The sequence below is a fragment of the Telopea speciosissima genome, chromosome 7 (genome assembly GCF_018873765.1).
Source record: "Telopea speciosissima isolate NSW1024214 ecotype Mountain lineage chromosome 7, Tspe_v1, whole genome shotgun sequence".
NCBI classification, from domain to species: domain Eukaryota; kingdom Viridiplantae; phylum Streptophyta; class Magnoliopsida; order Proteales; family Proteaceae; genus Telopea; species Telopea speciosissima.
This window is the reverse complement of record NC_057922.1, coordinates 23,878,949-23,901,296: the sequence shown is the minus strand read 5'-3', so window position 1 is coordinate 23,901,296 and position 22,348 is coordinate 23,878,949. Positions and strand designations below refer to the sequence as shown.

At 38.8% G+C, this 22,348-nt stretch overlaps 1 protein-coding gene across 2 annotated transcripts; it reads left to right on the top strand.

The window, feature by feature from the left end:
• Positions 1-1,485: 1,485 nt before the first annotated feature.
• Positions 1,486-21,793, top strand: LOC122669725 (E3 ubiquitin-protein ligase PRT1-like). 2 transcript variants are annotated; one of them, XM_043866566.1, is made up of 8 exons: positions 1,486-1,649; positions 4,265-4,293; positions 4,377-4,556; positions 5,384-5,743; positions 5,847-6,038; positions 8,572-8,690; positions 15,334-15,805; positions 21,453-21,793. In XM_043866566.1, exons 1-7 carry the CDS (start codon positions 1,519-1,521, stop codon positions 15,799-15,801), a joined length of 1,479 nt encoding a protein of 492 aa, XP_043722501.1. In that variant the 5' UTR covers positions 1,486-1,518; the 3' UTR covers positions 15,802-15,805; positions 21,453-21,793. The 2 variants fall into 2 exon arrangements, with proteins under 2 accessions (XP_043722501.1, XP_043722500.1); XM_043866565.1 differs by having other exon boundaries at positions 5,847-6,053.
• The last annotated feature ends 555 nt before the right edge of the window (positions 21,794-22,348 follow it).

The following is a 22,348-nucleotide window of genomic DNA, read 5'->3' as shown; positions in this document are numbered from 1 at the left end:
AACATCGATATGTAGTCTGAGGGGATATCAACCATTGGTGCGCTAAAACCGTTATGTTATTGCAACGACAAGGACCTCTTAGGTCAAAGGGCAAACCAAATTCTACAAAAGAGAATCTCGTTCATCAACTACTGACCATAACACATACGAGACTCTAACATGATTTAGTTCAATACACACTTGTACTCACATCTTTTTCTTGGAATCACCATTCTAAGAAGCATATAATGTGATGATCGTATGAATAAGGTGTCCAACCTTATATTTAGTCGAGAACGTTTTACGTAAAAACCTAAAGACAACCATAGCCCGTTAATAATTTGTCATACATTAAATAATTAAATTAATTTAGTTAATTAAAACTCGGGTTTTATGGACACATAATTCCAACAATCTCTCACTTGTACATCACAATCAACTTCTCATGTACTTTACACCCATACTGTCTATATGTTTCTCAAACACAATAGGAGAGAAACCCTTTTTCATAGGATTGGACACATTGCTTGTAGAGTCAACCTTGGTGATGACAACATCACATTGTTGAATGATCTCTCTAATCATATGATACTTCTGTTGAACATATTTGTTCATTTGATGAGCTCTGGGTTCCCTTGCTTGTGTTATCGTTCCTTGCTAGTGATTCTCCTTTATGTATTTGAAAGTGGCTTTTGACACTAATTTTTTGGGACAAAGTGGTCATTTTTACTTTATAGTCTTTGGATAACCCATATAGAAGCTTCATTTAGGCTGAGGCAAAATTAAGTGTGTACAGAATGCCGTTCTTTAATTGAGGACACATTTGTGGATGTAAACCAAAGAAAATGATTCTTCATTTTGTCCCATCTGGTGTGCTTCCACCCTTCCCTTGAAGGTGCAGAAGGATGATTATTTTATAATTTAAAAGCGTAATACTTTTTATCAAAAAAAAAAGGCGTAATACCGGGGATGAAATTATGAATGACCAACATAATGTACATGGTCAAATGATATGTATGACAAACGTAATGCACATTTTAAGAATGGAGGTACAATGTACGCCTTAGACTCAAAGAGCCTTGTCCCTATATGTATATGGGAGCGGTTGAATGATACTTTTATTGGTGTACTTAGAACTTGATACCTCCTTTTTAATTGTCCATTGTCTTATTTTTTCAAAATTCATTAGAATAGGGGTATAAAAAGATTTTCAAAATAATTTGACAATGAGATTTCGTTAACTTATTATCAAAAGGTGTCATCGTCATGCATGTTTTTCTAGAATACATGTGAAATTATGCTTATCATGACAAAAAGGAAGAAACAATGACGTAGAAAATTCCATTCATATATATATATAAGTATTTGGGCCAATGGGAGAGTAAGCCTGGGTATCTACCTAGGGGCTGAGGCGTCATTTGATGGTGCCTGTGAGAGGGCATAGAAAACACTACCATATTTTTCCCTATATATATACATGAATTTTTATCCTCCCTCGTTAACTTTTGTTTGCATCTACTCCTTTCGCTCCGGTTCGCCATGGATGGAGAAAAGGAGCATAATGTGTCGCCTGTAACTTCTATTACAACTTCTCTCCATCATGAAATCCTAGATTTTGGCAATGAAGATGACGAAGAAATCTCTGAATCCTTTGTGTGTTGCGTTTGCCTGTAAGTCTTTTCTACCTTATCACCTCCATTGCCAATCCTCTCTCTCTCTCTCTCTACATGTCTGGAATCATGCTTCGGGATTTTCATTTCATGTTGTTTTTAATTCGTTTTTGGTTGGAGCAGCTGAATTGAATTGTTTGAGAATTTGGTGTTAGTTGCATTCTTTTCCTGATTCGTTTGGCCTTCAGCTTGGATAAGATGTTCGTATCGATTCATTGTTGGGACTTTATAGTAGTTGAATTGGCTATAAAATTTTATTCTCTTACCTTATTGGATATGGAGCTCGAATTCTTGGGAGAAAATTATGAAGGTGTTTTCTACTTAATTAGTTCCATGCGAAATTGGTAATTTGTTGAGGGGAATGTACTGTTACGGGCCTATATTCTTGGAGTTCAGTGATGCTCTATTCAGGTTGGAGCGAACTGGAACAGCGGTACTTACAAATAATGATATCTAGCAAATATTTATGTGTTTTCTCTTTTGCTTTATGGATACAATTTTTTTTTTAACTGGAAAGTTTGGGTTGGGGGGGGGGGGGGGAGGGTATTAGGTTCTAATCTGGACACTATAGCGTCAGAGTCATTAGTAAAGGAAACCTCCCAGGGCTCTGAATTATACCCTGTGAATGCTATGATCCTATCATATGCCACTATTAGGATCCAACGCAATCTCCAGGATAAGAGCTCTTTTTCTCTTTTCAAATTATTTATTTATTTATATTGTTTTGACAAAGAAAAGTATATCAAAAAGTCATCAGGCTTTGGGATGGAAAGATGGTTAGAGTTTTTTTAGGGGTACATCTCCTACAAGCGCAGAGCTGATAGCTTTAGAGACTGGAGTTGATCTCTTCATGGGCAAAGGGTAGCTTCATGCCATAGTGGAAGGGATTCAGCAAATGTGATTAGATGGATGACCGATTTAATGGAAGCTCCTTGGCGCTACAATCATCTAGTAAGGCCTATTTAGAAGCTTACAGCCCAAGACGATATTGAGTTCTGTTGGCAACCAAGAAGTGCAATGAGGTGGTAGATGATTTGGTTAAGCAAGGGATGGTCAGACTCTGAATCTGGTTTAGGGATTCTATTCCTTTGTGATATGTGAAAAAAAATAGATAGCTGTCCTGGTTTGGGGTTTAGTGGGTTGGCCTTTTGAGGAGGGCTCTAGCTTTTCTGTTGTATTACTGTTTTGTTTGGGTGAATAATATATTCATTACCAAAAGGAAAAGAAACAACAAGGGGGGCCCATAAGGGAGCAGGGCAAAAAAAACAATACTACAGACAAGAGAGAACCCTTATGGGTGGGGGTGGGGGTGGGGGGGGGGGGGAAGGGAAGAGGGGAGGCCCCAGGATACAACAATATGCCTGTTCCTTGGGGAGGGAATGCAACTAAGAGAAGTCCTAGGAACTTTATTGATGACATCAAAAAAGATGGAACCCCAAATCTGACGAAGAGTTATTGAGTTGGAGGTCCATCTTCTTATATTGCGCTCCATCCAAATCGAATAGTTGAATGCACCAAAAGCAAGTTTCCCAATTAAATCACAGATAGTATTTCCTGCAAAAGACATATCCACTCTCTGTTGAATCGAAGAAACCTTCGTCTTCTAGGCCGGCAATGGTCTAATACTCCTGCCCAAACTGATGAGGAGAATGGGCTTTCGAAGAAGAGGTGATTGACGTCTTCCAGGGTGTTCTGACAAAGGCAGCAAGTAGGAACAACTGGGATGTGCCGATGGAGAAGGAAAGATTGTGTAGGAAGACAATTGGAGAGAGCTCTCCACACACAAAAGCTGTGCTGAGAGGTGTGGCCTTCAAACCAAATGATCTTTCTCCAAGGAATGCTGTGATCCTATCATATGCTACTATTAGGATCCAACGCAATCTCCAGGATAAGAGCTCTTTTTCTCTTTTCATATTATTTATTTATATTGTTTTGACAAATGAAAGTATATCAAAAAGTCATATGATGTTGTATTACTGTTTATTCCTATGTATCCTATGTACTACTATGTATTTCTGCCTCTTTTTCAATAATCAAAACCTTCATATGGCACTTCTTCTAACTATTATTAAAAACAACTGAGGGTATCAAAGCTATGTCAGTCAGTGCATTTACTAATAGGAATTCTTTCTAGTTGATTTTCTCCCTCCACCCCGGGGCAGCCAAATGACAGTTACAAAAGTTTTGGTACTTGAAAACTGATACGACTTAAGAAGTCTTAATAAAAGAGGTGCTTGAACTCCTTGGACCCATTTGCACTGTGGAGATGAATAGTAAAGCGTTACTAAACAGAGGACAACTGCGCTAGCAGTTGGTAGGAACTTGGTGTGGTAGAGCCCAGGTTCCCAGAAGGTCTCGATTTTGAGTCTCCTGTTCCTCATCTTATTCCCCCTCATATCCCCCTTTGTCTCCCCCCTCGATCCCCCTTTGTCCCCCCCCCCCCCCAATCCCCCTTTGTAACATTAAAAAAAGCATTTACTTAATGGAATGAAGTTTTGGTTAGCTTGTATTTGTTTCTCATGTGAAACACTCATTTGCTGTTTTATGCTAGTTCTAAGATTTTTTTTGGTGGTGGGAAAACTATCCAAGGTAACATGTAATTTTTTTTTTGGCAGGGATCTCCTCTACAAGCCTATTGTACTTGGTAAGGATTAAGGATGATGATTGATGACCATAATTTGAAATGGAATTGGTCCTTTACTAATATCTATGTTTCTGTCATTACAGCTTGTGGCCACATTTCATGTTTCTGGTGTGTTCATAAAGCCATGGATGGTTTGGGCGATTCTCATTGTCCAATATGTAGGTGCCCATATAATTATTTCCCTAGCATCTGCTTGATGCTCCACTACTTGCTTCTGAAGATGTACCCGTTGGCCTATAAGAGAAGAGAAAAACAAGTGCTAGGTGAGCTTTAATTTTCTGGACTTGTTCGCTTGGCTCTCTCAAGTCTTTATGGAGGGTCATACCCCTGCTTCCCTTTCTTTTTTCTTTTTTTAATGAAACTTGTTTCTGGTTGGACACGTTTGAATTCGTATCGCTTTTGAACTTTTACTTCACCATTATGTGTAGACAGTGATGCTGCTTGTAAGTTTCCTGAGTTATTACATGAGCCATTCTATTTGGTAACTGTCTAACAAGAATAGTAGTATAACCATATAAAATGAGCCACTTCGCTTATAGACCATGTTGTGCGTACATGTTGGCAATGAAGTTTGATTGAGCTCCATAAGAGTGCGTGGAATGCAAGGAAAGATGGCAGTTTGCACTTGGAAAGGAAAATCCAGTTGTCCTTCAAGTTTACTGCCAACTAAAGTTTGAAAAAGAACATACCTTGCTTTTGTTTGGCATCCTCAGAATCAGTCTGAGTCAAACATGAAATGTGTTATTATCAGTTAAGAAAGTACCAGGCACATACATAGGAGATGTTTCTTTATTTGGATGCATTTGCATTCTAAAGTAGACAATTTTATCATGAGGGTGTTAGGAGATTATTTTCTTTTTAAGGAAAACTTTCTTCTGTTCTGCAGCAGTTTTACTTAAGCATTTATTTCTCAAATGTCATCCAATAAGTGTACATTACTAATTTTCTACAACAGCACCAAAAGCACTTCTTATGGAACTTACTGATGTTTTAATTCTATTGAGTATTGAAGTTGTTATTTATTATTTCATTCGGTTATTTTTAGTGGAACTTTATGAATCATATCATCATCAATCTTTGAATGTTGCAGAAGAAGAAAAGGAAAGTGGCTTCTTTTCTCCTCAGATTGATGACAATTTTAGCGGATCGCATACTAATGAACTGAATCTGCTCGGTCATTGTTCACATTCTTCCACGGGTTCTCTGCCTGACTTCTACTCGGACAGTTGCTCCACTGGGAAATTGAGCCCTTCTAAAATTGAAGAGCCATTAGAATTCAACAGTTCATGGCATGAAAGTGAAGGGGACACTGAAGCCACTAAAAAGTTGGCTGATGAAGAAATTGAAAAATATCAGGCTGCAACTTGCAGGCAGGTATCTGCCTTTGATGTACTGTGTGCTGCTTGCAAGCAACTGCTCTTTCGACCTGCAGTGCTTAACTGTGGCCATGGTAAGCTTTTGAGTTGTAATTTTTCATGGCAGCTGTTATCAAGACACAGCATTAGGAAAGTCCAAATCAGTGCATGCTCATTTTGATGTTTCTTTCTCTGCAGTATATTGTGAATCCTGTATTGCAACTCCGGGGGTTGAATTGCTTAGATGTCAAGTTTGTCAAAGTTTCCATCCAACAGGGTTGCCAAAAGTATGTTTGGAGTTTGATCATTTCTTGGAGGGACAATTCCCTGAAAAATATGACCTGAGAAGAGAGGCAGTTCATTCCTGTCAAAGTGGAAGACCATCAGCTTGTATGTTTCAACCATGTAATATGGTTTTTTCTTTGACAAATGATGATATAATTTATTATTTTCATATTGAATAAACTATACATGAATGCATGTGGGTAAATATTCTTGTTCTGGGTAATTTTGTAATCCAGGTCTCATTGAACAAAGTACCCAGTCACAAGGTACATAACCATACAAATTTTAGGAGATTGGTTTTGTTTGTTCGATTTGTATTGGTTTATTTCTCTGAAGTCCTTTGGTTTCTGTTGGGTCCTGATGTAGCTTCCTTTTGTGTGAAATTAAGTCTCCATTCCATTGTATGACTAGGAATGGCAACGGGTGGGATATGGAACGGATGTCATCAGTACCATACATGGCCCACTTACAAAAATGCAAAACCGTATCCTACTCTGCTCCATAAAAGATGCAAGGGGTTCCCTAACTTTACATTGTAATCGGGACAGGTGCCCTCGGGCTAAGGCAGGTGGAGCAGGGTAGGTACCTTGAGCTTTCAAATACCATACCCGACCGTAATCCAAGAGTGACCATACAATACTGATCACCTTTATTTATTGGTTGTTTTATATGGATGGGTGGTCATATTTCCTTCCTCTTTATGAGCTTCCTGAAATTTTCCTGTTGAAAAGAAGGCTGATATCATATTACCCCGTCCTGTGGTGTCTGGAGGGAAAGAATACTAGGTTTTTGCAAGACAAATTTGCATCGACTCCTAAGGTGGTACTCTTGGAGCAGGAATTGTTTTTCTTTTGGTCATCTGTTATGAGGTTGAGGTGGTGTAATTAGGGGTTAATATGTTTTTTTTTGGGGGGGGGGGGGGTTGAGGGGTGTTGTTATGTACAGCTCTTTCAATAGTCACTGTTTAAGGTGGGGCTATTATCAGGAAGTTTATGAGATTCCGAGGACTTTGAGAAAACAAAGGAAATATTTAAAAACATTATAGAAAATTGTAGGGTACTAGAAACAAAGCATGACTATGTACTCTAAAATTGAGAGAACGACTATTTGAGATATAGATAACATTATTAGTAGCTAAGAGATATGAATGGTCTGTTCAATCTAGATATCTGAAATATGCATTTATGTGTTGAAATGTTTTGTAAATCATGTTAATGAAGTTGTACATCCATAAGACAACCCCCATAGAAAAAAAAAGAAGATATGACATAACAAGGCAACACTGTTCAATACCCATCTAGAATTACTAGATAGCTCGACGTTCAAGGGCATCTCTCTCTCTCTCTGTTTATGGAAAAGGGCATCTTTTGGTTCTCATTGATGCAATTTAGGGTTGAGTTCTCTGATAATCACAGATGCTTGTTGATGTTCCCTCAAGTGAGCCTCCTTTTACAAGGTCAAATTTACTTGTTTTGTGGTGCTCCGAATACATGCTAATATTCAGAACAGCAGCATATGATAGTGTTAATAAAAGGAGGAGAAGAGATCTCTAGGCCAAGCCAAAACCACCTAGAGTTCCATTACTAATCATAAAATGTAATTTGATATTAAGTCTCCAAACATAGATCTAAACCTTCATTTTTCTTTTGCTGGAAAATTAGAGCAATTACTCCAGGATTATTTTACTCTTATTTGGGCCCACTACTTGTAGGATAGTTTCTCCCTAGCCTATCCTTGTCAGTTATTATCCTCTTCATTCGTAATTAATTTCACACTCTTAAGATATGTCTTCTGCTAGCTATGTAGCAATGATCAAGCTTCTTCTTCCTCCATTTCTTGCTAGCACCTATTGCTGCGGTAGCCATTAGGGTTCTACTTGTGTTCCTCCTCTGTAGAATACATCATTGAAGACCTTGCCTGGTCAGTGCATCCTGTCACCATCCAACAAGATAAACTTCCAGAAACTTTGTCCTCTTTCAACAATCTACAGAATTTCTCCCGGTTAGATCTTAAATTTTTTTGATAACTTAAGTGAGATCTTAAAAATTGTAAATTGCAAACATACATTTTGGGGAAAATAGGAAGTCAAAGCAAAAATGTTGAATTTGTAAAACTTGGGGAATCGGAGGCACACGTTCCTTGTGAACACCCCCACCCAGGGGTTGCCTCAACGTCTAATCTAAACTAGTGATTTTGATTTCTTATTCTTCAATTTTTTTTTGCTGTATGTAATACTGTTCATTTCAAACCTAACTTCAAAGTAACTTTGACTACTATTACTTGACAAAACCAGCTTGTAAACATTGAGAAAATAAAAATTCAGTAGAAAAAAAGAGTTGTCCAATATTTTAATAAACTGACCTTGAATAACTGGAAATGGTTACCAAATATCCCGAAAAATAATGTGACCTTCCACAGCAAGGGGGTCACAGAAAACAATGCAGATGTCATGATAATACTGTCTGTGCAGGCTGAACATCCCACAACTTCTATCCTGCTGCTGAACAGATACTTTCTATTTATATGACGGCACGCCACTGCTACAATTTGGCCCAAAAGGAATGCAGTTGGTCTTTATTTGATGCCACTATGTCTTAGCACCTTTGTCTCATTTACTAAAGTTTATGTGTGCTTTCAGCTGCAACACAAGATGTAAAGCAAGATGCAAAGTCGTCGTTTCCACACAAAGACTTGTTTAATTGGTTGAGAGAGCATGGGTCAAAAGTTCACATTGGATTTGGTTGTGATTCTTGTGGGGTATGCCTTTGATATTCCTGTTATTCTTTGCATATACTCTGATACCCATGTTTGGTCAAAGTCTGATCTTATCAGCTACATGCTAGGTACTTGCTTTTTGAATATGTGTGTGTTTATATTGGAGTAGAGCAATGTCAGATGCATCATTCCTTTCCATAACCATAAACTATTGTAGAATGTATGATATTGGTTCTTCTATGGCACCATTTCATTGTTGTACAGGTGATATCTGTCATGGTAACCAGTACTGCTTGCTGAAGGGAGCTAAATGTTCACTTTTCACTTTTGGGGTTCTAAATCATCTCAGGCTTAGGAATTCAGAAATCCCTTAGAAAACCAGAAATAGAATCACAGGAATTTAGGAACCAAAACCAGTTATGAGAGAAAATCATAATACATTCAAACAGGTCTGATGTGGCTAAGATTCTAATCGAGTAGCCTGTTCAACAGGATGAATGGTTCTGCAGAACAAGATCTGAATCCAATGGTTGGATTGAAAGTTATGGTGGTTTCCTACTGAGATTAGGGGGAAAATCCAGATCAGACAGTGAAATCGATTGCAGTACTTTCAGGAATCAAACCAGAGTATTATTTATGAATTCATAGTGGAATCAGCAGAGAATTAAACCAATAACAGAACCAGAATATTAACTGAAAACAGATCTCAGAAAATAGAGATTTTAAGAAGTTGACAAGAAGTAGGACTCTTGAGTTTGACCAGAAATTTAAGGTTTTTGTTAGCAGAATTGAGAGAACACAATGCTTGGATGGTTCAAACTCAATCCCAAGCCTTCTATTTATAATAATTAAAACTTGGAAAACAAGTAAACTGGAAACAAGAATTCCTAACCATACTAGACTCCAACTAGGATTCCTAGTAGGAGTCTACTGTAACACAATCCTACCCATACCAGAATACCCCCACGGTATTCTGGTTTACATATAATAAAAAAGAAAATAAATAAATAAAGTGTAAAAGGACCAGAATACCCCCACGGTACTCTGGTAGAACATAACAGAGAGAAAAAGACCAGAATACCCTTCTCGGTACTCTGGTAATAAACATATTTCAACAGTTTTCAAAACTGAAGTTAAATCAGATCCTAGAACTTATAACCAGAACAGCAAATTGAAGGAAAGAAAGGTAGAATTTTTAATGAACAGACTAATAACCAAGGAAAGAAAACAAAATTAAGAGAAGAAGAGGATATGTGTTAGCATCCCATCTGAAACACTACTTTGGAATCATCACCAGGTACCTCCTGACTCACCACAGAACCGATAGGCCGAAGCCAAAAATCCATTAAACAAATTGTTTGGAGATGTTAAGCCTTAAAATGTATTTATAAAATTGAAAAAGACAAAATTCAGACACACTAAAAGTCCTCCATTGACCAGCAGTCTTTTGGAAGGTATTCTAACTTGACTCAACCACCTAATAACAACACAAACTTGGTAAGATAATCTCTTCCCGTGTGCAGGTTAAGAGGAGAGTCTTTAACTGATTAAATAACTTGATAAAGGGAAAAAGATTGCTACACTGCCCTTGCACAGATTCCTTTATACCCCCCTCACATGTAAACAGTGGGACCCACTCTGACATTTCTATCCCTCTCCCCTATTCTGATCATGTGGCCCCATATGAATGATACCATTTTCCAACCCCTCATTGGTTGTAGTATGCAGATTCTTTCTTACACTGCCCTTGTAGGAAATTCTCCCCTATAAAGAAAGAAATAAAGACCCAACTGAAAAAGTATACTTCTCCGTCTGACAGACTTAAAAGAGAGGAATTCTAAGCTGAATAAACAACTGAGATAGTAATGTAAGACTGTATGCCGAAGGTAACAGTCCCAATAATAATCCTCAAACTCCAATAAACTTAGGTGAGAAAACTCACGTTTAGGTAGAAGAAATTAAACAATCAATTCTGAGAATAAAACTTTTTTTTTGGTGAATAAAAATTCTATAACCAAAACCCTAGGAAGGGGCGGGGAAAAGAAAGGGGGAGGGGAATATACAAAGGAGGAAAGGAAAGGAAAGAAAAGGGGGGGGGGGGGGGAGAAGCAAAAGCCGTAAGCCTCAAGCCTACCGAAGAAGAGGAAGGAGGCTGCAAAGAAGAAATATCTAAACCCCAGGATACAAAAATATGCTTGTTCCTTGGGGTATAAAAAATGGGCCTATGAGGGATAAGGCTGAGCTTGGAGGATACATAAAAAAAGATGGCTTTCCAAATCAAATCGGAAGATTGAGAGTTGGAGGTCCATCTCCTAAGATTCCTCTCCATCCGGATGTGGTAAATAGCGGAGCCAAACACAAGTTTTCCAACAGTGTCACAGATAGTGCAGCTAGAGAAAGTCATGTCCAACCAGAGCCATTCTCTATCAAAGGGCAAGGATCTCCTGCAATGAGGCCAAATGGTCGAAAGGGCTTTTTTCTAGATGGTTGAGGTAAAGGGGCAGGCAAAGAAGAGGTGGGCAATGCCCTCAGAACCATTCCAACAGAAGATGCATGAAGGGGAGAGATGGATGTTTCAAAGGAAAGGAAGGCTTGGGTTGGGAGGCAAAGGCTAAGGGTTCTCCAGGCTGTGAAGCTATGGCGAGGGATGAGGCCTTTGAACCTGGCTAATTTGTGCCAAGGGACAGACGGGCCAGGCTTTCGAACAAAATTCCAAACCGATCTAAAGCTAAAAAGGCCGTTGGAGGAGGGAAGCCAAATAACCTTATCCGCATGAGCTAGGGGGGGGGGGAGGGACGGCCAGATCTGAGAGAGAATAGGGATATGGAGGGTGGGGGGGGGGGACTAAGAGCCATGAGAAATGATGGAGGAGAGGGGGCAGATTTGGGAATGCTAGAGGAATATATCGACCTAACCCCAAAGACATTGTAGAGGACCCCTAGAGTCACCAGACTCAAGAAGAGTCAGAGGGGATTGGAAGAGTCCAGATGGAATCTTTTTTGAGAAGATGGGAGTAAACCCAGTTGACCCAGATGGAGTCATGTCTCATGTCTAGGTGAGATTTTCCAAATGAGCTTTAGGATACCCGTGGTATTGGAATCGCGGATGCGACGAATGCCCAAGCTCCCTTTAGATTTGGGGAGACAGATGGACTTCTAGCTAATTGGATGGAGAAATTTGGAAGCTTCTTTCCCTTTCCAGAGGAAAGCACAAAAAATGTTTTCCATTGCTTTGATGGTGGCTTTAGGGATACCATAAATGCCACACTAGTAGATATAAGAAGATTGGAGAACTGATCTAATGTACTCGAGCCTGCCAACATAGGAGTGGAGTTTGCTTTTCCAGGGCTGGAGCGGTTTGCGGATATTGTTAAGCATGGGAGTACATTGGTGACTAGAAAGCCTAGCTAGGATGAGGGGAAAGGCCAGGTATTTTATAGGGAGGGCTCCAATACAGAAGCTAGTCAGACACAGGAAAGCATCTCTGTCAAACTCGGGGATTCCAGAAAGAGATTTTGGATTTGAGGAGGTTGATGCGGAGGCGAGAGAGATTCTCAAAGAGTTGAAGGGAAGACATGATGGTAGAGATAGAAGAGGGGGAGGCCTTTGAGAAGATCATCAGGTCATCAGCAAAGGCCAGGTCAGTAAGGTTGAGGTGTTTGCATTTGGGGATAGGGGAGATTAGGTGAAGGTCAGTTTTGGTTTGGAGGCTCCTTGAAAGGACTTCCAAAGCCAAAGAGAAGAGGAAGGGGGAAAGGGGGCAACCTTGGCGAATACCAGCTTTGGAATGGAAGAATCCGGCGAGGGAACCATTAACAAGAACCGAGATGGAGAGGGAGGAGATGCAAGCAAAAATCCAGCGGACGAAAGAGGGTGGGAAACCCATTTGAGAAAACACATCGCAGATGAAATCCTATTGGAGGGAGTCAAAAGCTTTGTGGAGATCAATTTTCATAAGGGCCGCAGGCAAATGAGATTTACGATCAAAACCACGCATAATTTCAGAGCAAAGGATGATATTGTCCGCAATACTTCTGCCAGCAATGAAGGCAGATTGATTAAGACTGACTAAGGAAGGGATGACAAGCTGAATCCTGTTAGCAAGAATCTTTGCAATGAACTAGTAAAGAAGATTGCAAAGAGAGATAGGTCTGAAGTCAGACAGGGAGGAAGCTCCATCTTTTTTAGGGATGAGGCAAAGGAAGGTCTGATTGATCCAGGCAAGCTGGCTGGGGTTAAAGAAGAAGCTACAGATAGCTTTGAAGAGATCTCCTTTGATAGAGTCCCAGCAACTAAGGAAGAAACCCATATTGAAGCCATCAGGCCCAGGAGCCTTATTGGATTTATTGGAAAGAATAGCCTGGAAATTTCATCATTAGAGGGGATGGCAAGGAGGGAGTCAGCCAGGTGGGGGGGGCGGGGGGGACAAACGAATAAAACTTGAACAGGGAGATAAACCAGATTACTCACACAGTAGGGCTTCAGGGTAAGGGCAGCAGCAATTAGGAGGACTTAAATCAATAAGACAAAGATAGGGACCCTCATTGGCACAGAGGAAATATAGGATAAGCAATAGCAGGTCAAGCAGGGCCCAAAACTGGTTCGAATGAAGGGTTGCAGAAGCAGCAATAAGAGAAAGAGATAGGGGCCACCACAAAGATCGAGTGCCCTTCTCTAAGGGTAGAATAAGATCCCAAAACCCTGCAGAGAGTAGGCCCCAGATCAAGAAATTACCGAGGATCAAGTTCTGCAAAGGAAACCCAGGTTCAGCAAGATGCAAGTGGTCCAAACAGACTTAAGAATAGATCGCCAACAGCACCTTGTGGAGCCTTCTTACACAGCAACAGACAAACTCGATGGAACAGAAAAGATTCAAATAGTAGCAGCAAAAGAAAGAAACAAAGAAGAAGAGAACTCGAGATAGAGGTGGGTGATAGAAGATAAGAGAAAGGGGGTAGGGTTGGGCTTTCTCAGCCCTGGGTCTCTCACCCACAGCTATCCCAGCTGTTGAACAGGGAATGTTCTCCCATAACCGATGGCAAGCATGGCTTGAAATTTTCATTATTCAATTGTCATTCTTCCTTACAATAGGGGGCCTATTAATAGCTTAGGCAAGCTTACAAAATAGAAGGTAGAAAAATAAAAACTTTCAAAAAATAGAAAGTAGGGAAATAGAAACTGACTGAAAATAGAAACTAACTAGAATTAGGAACTACTAAGGCTTTATAATCCAGCCACATGCAAGAATAATCAAAATAGAAACTAATAAATTTCGTAACTAAATAACTAGGATTTGACTGGTCAAAGACCAGCATCCTTGTCACAATCGTGGGGCATCTTGGATCTTCTAGAAGGCCTGCTGGGCTGGCTCGATCTGGTCCTGCTAGACTGGCTCGAGCTGGTCGAGTTCTGGTCCATCTGAAGCTGGTTTGATGGGCCTTGGTTCTTCTTCTTCTGGCCAGTCGTGGGATCTACATCTGATAGAGTTCAAAACTGATCTAGAATTTATAAGAGGTATTCCAGTCTATCTAAACAACTTAAACACTAATAAAATAAAGGAAATAAACTCCTAAAAGCTAGTCCATGATTTGGAGAAGCTTGGTTTAACCAGAACTTGAATCTCCCATAAACCCATTCTAGGATTAGGTCTATAGTCCCAAAAAAAAACTAGAAAATGAAATTCTAACCCAAATAGGAAAAGGAATCAGAAAAGAAATAGAGAAGATGCTAATTTTTTGTTTTTTGAGAACATGAAAACTTAAAAGAGATATTGCAGTAGATATACCAACGCACATCAGAATTGCTCCATACTCTAAATGATTCTGCTGATCCTAACAGAAGATCTGACTAAAAGAAAATGGATGTCTCAATACTAAGATGGTATGACAGGTATGGTCTGGGTACTGTTCTGCAGAACAGAAGATCCAAGATAGGTTTGAGTGCAGGTGATTTAAGAGGTCTACTGGTGGTCGATATGATTGATAAAGTAAACAGTTGACGGAGATCAAAGTAAAGGTGCAATACAGGCTGGGCCTGGGTTCCCGCGGTCACTTACTCCAATCCCAGCCCGGCTAGGCCTCCTTTAACCTTGATCTGGGAATTCCCATACCTAGCCCTGCCTTTCTAGTTCAGCCTGGCCCAACCCTACATAGTCCAGCCTGCCAGGAAAAAAATAAAAAGAAGGAAGGTGGCCAAGCTTGGACTTAGGTTCTTAAGGCCCAACTTTCACACACCAGATCAAAGAGAGGGTTTAAAATGGAAGCCAAATCAAGCAAGAAAATTTCAAGTAAGACTGCTGGACAGAGAAGCAAGTGATGGGAAGACAGGGATCCTACTCTAACTAGGAATCCACCTAATACTTGAGCAACATAATTCAAAAGACCGAAAAAAGTGGCCCATGTCTGGGACCTACTTGTTATGAAGCTACCTAGGAGGATGCCCATGGCAAGCATAGGTTTAGCCTTCTTTATTTTTTGAATGTCCAGAACTTTTAAAAGTTCCTATGGTTGATTTTCCTGGCTTGATCTGACGCGTTACCTGAAACTTATTTCTGATTCAAAATAATTCCTTCTTAATTTGCTTACGAAATTTTTTTGGGCTAATTGACTGACTGTCTTGAAGATAATTTAGTCTATTTTCTGCAAAGGGCTTGGAAGTACTGAAAGTTTGTGGGTTCATCCCTGCAGATGTTTCCAATAATCGGAGAGAGATACAAATGCAAAGACTGTATGGAGAAAGCAGGCTTTGATCTGTGTGGAGAATGTTATAATACTTGCTCCAAGCGACCAGGCAAATTCAATCAACAGCACACACCTCAGCATACGTTTGTGCTTGTTCCACCATCACAAAAGTTTATACGGAGGATGCTGGCAACACTATCTACTGGTGGTCCTGCTTCTATTTTCTCTAGTGATTCTTCAGAGGATTCACAAGAGGCTTTCTCTGATCCTTTTCATGGTGATGCTCTGGAAGTTCCAGAAAATGGTTCTGTTGCTCCCATAAATTCCTATGATGCTCCAGAGGATCAAGAAGATGATTTGCCTGTTCCCATGTTCTATGGTGATGATCTAGAGGTTGCTGATAATGGTTCTGGTGCTCAAATCCGTTCTGATGATGCTTCAGAAGATCCAGAAAACACTCACACCACCTTGTAAAATTGTGAGTAAACTCAAACTTACTCTTAGAGCTTCTGGCTCTAATGATGGGAGATCATTATGTGAACATCTGAAATTGCATCCAAGAACTTTTCTTTGAATGTTGCCCCTTGCTGACAAATAAGCACAAACCACTGCACGAAGGACTCCTCATTCCCCTTTTTATTCAAACATTTGGTAAACAAAAGCTACCCATGTGGCAATACATACTTTGTATGATTGGTATAACTTTTTTTTTTGTAATAGATATTAGCCTTTTAAGCCAAATCAAATCTGCCTCAATACTTCGAGAAAACCTGCTGGCAGGACTGTAGCTTAATGGTGGTTGGGAAACTGATATGAATGAATAGTCTGAGCGAAATTCTAATGTCCACTTTCTGTTACTGCATTCTAGTGACTTCTGGATATTTTTTCAAGAAAAAATTATTACCCTTCAGTGATGTTGATATAGTTCAGTGAATATACTTTTCTGTTGTGTTAATTTGTTTTTATGTTTCCTGATTTCCATTCTGTGCTTTAGGTCTGTGTTGCTCTTTAATTAGATATTCCTTTGTAGCTAGTTTTGCTTTCTAATGTTGGCATGCTTCTCACTATGTGAATCAAGTCAGTATGCTTCCAAACCTTAGGTCACATATGTTGAAGAATCCCTACCCCACCCCAAACAAAAGAAAAAGAACAAAAAAGAAAAGAACACATGTATGTACTAAGGGATAAAAAATTAAGTCGTTGCCATTGTGACAAGTTCAGAAACAGAAAAACCAGTCCCTGTGCAGAGAAGAAGAAAAGAAAGAAAGAGAAAGAAGAAGATGAGCTGATTGATTAGGGTACGTTTAGATCCCTAGTCGACAGTAATAAGTATATTTATATTATGAATAAGATATCTGACTACAATAAAGCCCTCAGTATATGAGTAATTACTCATACATCCTTAAAACAAAAGAAATACCACAAGAATACCAAGAACACTCCTACAGTAGCTATAACTTTATCACTTCTCCTCAGACTGGAGCATAAATATGTCCTATGCCTAACTTGGAACAACCTTGAAGAAAACAAATTCGAAACAAGGCTTTCGTAAACAAGTCACTAAGTAGATTAGCAGAACTGATATAAATACAGTGAAGATCAACTTCTACATCACAACATTTCTCACAAAATGACAATCGACTTCAATATGCTTGATCCATTCATGAAAGACAGGATTACTAGAAATATTGATAGCTGCCTAATTATCACAATACATGTCAATAAGCTTGTTAACTGGAAAATCGAGCTCCTAAAGAAGAAACTTTAACCACATTAATTCAGCTGCAGTATGAGCCATGTTTCTATACTCGACTTCAGCACTCAACCTAGCCACTGTAGTTTGCTTCTTATTCCTCCGAGTAACAAGATTACCACCAACAAAACGTACAGTAGCCAGTAGTCAACCTTCTATCACCTTCAGCACATGCACAATCAGCGTCACAATAACCAACAAGATCAATATGGCTATGGGGTTTATAAATGAAACCCTTTCTTGGAGCACCCTTGAGATATCTCAACATGTTGCCTCCTAGTGAGCCTACTTGGATTTCTCCATGAACTGACTTATAAAACCAAGTGCAAATGATATGTCGGGCCTGATCACATCAAGTTAGATGAGTTTATCAACCAATCTTCTATATTAATGCTTGCCTACAGACTGCTTATCATCATAAAATCCAAGTTTCTAACATGGATCCATAGGGGTATCAACAGGGCTTAGAATCTAGCATCTTAGTTTCAAATAGATGATCAAAAGCATATTTCCTCTGAGACGGATTAATATCCTTCTTGCCACACAAATCCTCAATGCCCAAAGAATACCTGAGAGCACCCAACTCTGTCATCTAAAAGTGTTGTTGTAAGTCGACCTTGACGTTTTTCAATACCCTTTTTTTATGACATTATCTCTGTAGCAACGATTTATCTGAGACGGATTAATACCCTTTTTTGATGATATATGTGCTTGATCAAGCTCCTGGTGTTTTTTCATCTACAAGGTGACCACTTAGGCTTCGCCTAAGCACCGTAGGCATGCATTAATGACATGTAATATAGCAATGATAATTTTATATAATCATAGTTATATCCAACATAGAAGCCATATCAATGTAATATGATATAATTATGCTAGTAATGGCCTAATATGAGAAAACTAACATATAATAAACAAAGCATAAGATTTAATATAACCATATTCATTAAAAAAAATAGAACAACAACAATAACAACTCAGCCTTATCCCAACTAAATGGGGTCGGCTACATGGATCCTTGCCCTCCAATCAGCTCTATTCGAGGTCATACTTGATACAAGGCCTAATGTATGCATGTATTCCCTCACCACTTCTCCTAAGGTCATTTTAGATCTGCCCCTAGCTCTTTTAGTTCCTTCAATCTGAATCAAATTACTCCTCCGTACTAGAGCATCCAAAGGCCTCCGTTGAACATGGCCATGCCAGCTCAAACGACTTTCTCATAGCTTATCATGTATCAGAGCTACTCTAAAAGACCAACTATAATATGATCATTCCTTACTTTATCTTTCCTAGTTATGCTACTCATCCATCTCAACATCCTCATCTCTGCTACACTGAGTTTATCTATATGATGCTTCTTATTTGCCCAACATTCTGCACCATACATCATAGGTGGTCGTATGACTATCCTATAAAATTTTCATTTAATTTTTAAAGGAATATGCCGATCACACAATACTCCGAACGCACCTCTCTAGTTCATCCATCCTATTTTAATTCTCTATGAAACAACATCCTCTATATTACCTTCTTTATTTATGATTGAACCCAAATACCTAAAATAATCACTTTGCAGAATCCCTCTCATCAATTTTACCACCTCATTATCTGTCCTAATGTAACCAAAGTTACCCACCGTATACTCCGTCTTCGTTCTGCTTATCTTAACACCTTTTGATTCCAAGGTTGATCTCCATAAGTCCAACTTGACATTAATCCCTGTTTTTGTCTCATCCACCAAAACAATGTCATCAACAAAAAGCATACACCAAGGAACTTCATCTTGAATGTCTCTGGTTAAATCATTAATGATAAATGCAAACAAATAAAGGCTTAAAGCTGATCCTTGATGTAACCCAATTATAATTGGGAACTCACTGCTTTGACCCTTAGTTCTTACACTTGTCACCGCACCATCATACATATCTTTAATTATGTCCACATATTGACTTGAAACACTTCTCTTCTCTAGTACTTGCTAGATTAACTCCCTAGGGACTTTGTCATAAGCTTTTTCTAGGTCAATAAAGACCATATGGAGATCCTTTTTGCAATCTCTAAATCTTTCCATGAGTCTCCTAAGTAAATAGCTTATGTCATGTATCTTCATGGCATAAAACCAAATTGGTTCTCTGTAATGGTACTTTCTTGTCTCAAGTAGGTTTCAATAACCCTCTCCCATAATTTCATAGTATGACTCATTAGTTTTATGCCTCTATAGTTATTGTAGGTCTAAATATCACCTTTATTTTAGTAAATCGGAACCTCGATGCTTCTCCTCCATTCATCTAGCATTTTCCTTGTGCTTATAATCTTAGTAGATAACTTAGTTAACCAAGATAAACCGCAGATTCCTAAGCTCTTGCACACTTCTATTGGGACTTCATTTGGGCCTTGTGCCTTGCCTACTTTCATCCTCCTTAAAGCTTCTTTTATTTTAGACACCCTAACTTTTCGTATATATCTGCGACATGTGGTGTTTTGATGGGTAATGCAGTCTTCTAGAACACTATTACTTGAAGTGTCTTCATTTAGTAGGCTGTAGAAATAACCTTCCTATCTCTTCTTAATGTCCCCATCCCTTATTAGTACTTTACCATCTTCATTTATAATATATCTAACATGGTGGAGATCTCTACTCTTCGTTTCCCTCACTTTATCCATCTTCTAGATAGCTTTTTCCACATCCTTTGTGCTTAGATTGTTATAAAGATCTTCATATTTCTTCGCCCGTGTTTTTTCCACAATCTTTTTAGCTTAATTTTTGGAAAATTTATACCTTTGTAGATCCTCTACATCCTAAGTCCTTTGTCATGTTTTAAAACTAGTTTTTTAAGTCTTAATTGTTGGTTGAACCTCATCATCCCACCACCAAGTCTCTCTAGAGGAATAACGTTTCCTTTTGATTCATCTAGGACATCTCTACAACCTTCTTAATGCAAGGTAGTCATCTCATTCCACATCGTATTAGTGTTTACCTCAAAGTCTCACTTTCCTCCTTTGACCACTTCATCAGTATATGATTTCATAGTATTTCCTTTTAAGCTCCACCATCTTATCCTAGGGCAAATAAGCTCACCTTTCTTACGATTTTGTGTAGTGAGACACATATCCATGACCACTAATCTATGTTGTGTTGTTAGGCATATAAATCGAAGTAAATTCATGAAATGTCAACAAGGTGTGCTATTGTGTTGGACCCAAGAAAGAGCCTGGACGCCTAAACGACACCTCGACAACTATTCCCCTTGAGCAACATACCTGGAGGTTGCTCCATATAGACCTCTTTAAGTAAATCATCATACAAAAGAGTATTTTTTATCTCAAGCTAAAATAAGGGCCAGTCAAGATAAATGGCCACAGAAATAAGAATGCCAGCAAAGCATTATCAGAACGAAAGACCAGTCCCTACTGAGAGAAGAAGTAGAAAAGAAAGAAAGAAGAAGATGAGCTGATTGATTAGGGTATTTTCAGATCCCTAATCGATAGCTGTAAGTATATTTATATTAACAGTAAGGTACCTAATTATAATAAAGTCTCAGTATATGAGTAATTACACATATGCCCTTAAAACAAAAGAATTACCACAAAAATACCAAAAAGACTCCCTATGGTAGCTACAACTTTAACAGTCATAATGGTGTGCTTTATATGGTCCTGGTTTGACTCTGTGCAGTCTAGCGTTACTTCAACTACCATGGTGCACACCATCCTTTGTGCTACAAATTAAGATATCTAAATTTGGAAAGGTTTCTTTTTTTTTTTGGGTGGGGGGGGGGGGGGGTTGAGCTGTCACTCTGCAAAATTTTGAGATCAGGATGAGATACTCGTTATCAGTGCTGTTGCACCATGATCATTTCATCTTTTTGCTTAGTTGGGCTGGGTTATTATGGTGGTAATTTAGTTGGTTCTGGGACTAAATCCGATTTGCATGGTGTAGAATCTTACTGTCATCGGGGTTGAGCACATCAATACCTGTCTAAGCATGTATCTGCAACTCTGATTAATTGTGCATATTCTTCTACACATTATCTTGCCTATTACATTTTTTCTGATGAGTACGAAAATACTTCTCGTAATGTACTATTTTCTCTGTTCATATGCTCTTTAAAGCTCTAAACTAGATTTCTTTTTTAGCCCAAAAGCTGTATATTCCCTTTTAATGTTTTCTCCATGTTGAAACTGGTAACAGTGAGACTGGAACGCCTTCTCCCCCCCCCCCCTCCCCCCCTCCCCCACAACAAAGTCTCCACAACCAGAAATGTAGAAATAATTTTTTTTTTTGTTGGGGTTGGGGGTGGGGAGGGGTGTTATTTGTTGCAAAAATGAAAGATAGGACAACTGATTGAGCTTTACACCTTGGAAATAGAAAGAGAGGGGATTATGAAGCATGGCAGAGTTGGAGGCTTTAAAGGGCAAGAATCAACAGATGAACAGCAATAGAAGCGAAATTTTTGCATCATAGATTGGGTATTGGTGCTCAGTCAGCGGGACAGAGATGACTCAAGGACATGAAGTACAGAAGATTCTCGGTCATAGCTTATACCCAAATACAGATACCATCACATTATGCAAGTGGGTGTTCATATTATTTGTCTACTTACATTTGTTTTTCTTCTTGAAATTCTATACCTGCATGTATCACAAAAATGTCGTTTACTAAATAATGAAAGTAAAATAGTACTTTAATTTAATATAATAAATTACTTTACTGTTTTACTTTTACCTACATATTTTTGGACATTTATGTTTTAATAAGAATAATTTCAGGGACCTGTATCTCTGGGTATGTGTTGCATGGGTTCCAGTGTCCACTTGCTTATCTCTCTTTGTCTCTTCCTGCGAAGCACCAACCATCAACTTATGGGTTTTCCTTTCTTTTTTTCCCTGGTTAGAGAGAGAGATTATCAGATTATGTTGATATATCTATTTGAAACGTTAAAATATCCTAGTGTAATTTTTTTTTTTTTGGGTAGAATATATCCTAGTGTAATTCGATATTGGAAGTTCACAAGGCTCTATTTTAGTATGATTTCTATTTCAATTTCTGACTTATTTATAAGAAATCATTTCTGATAATAATTTATGGATCAACAATAGAAATGTTATGGTTACTAGATAGAATAGAATCTAGAATGAGAAATAGGTTTATAATGCTTACGTGCAAAACAAATTTTGTTACACTAGACCATCTGCAACTTCTCTCTCTCCAACCCATACACTCTCTGCAATTGCAACAAATCTCCACCATCCTTCTCTCGGGTC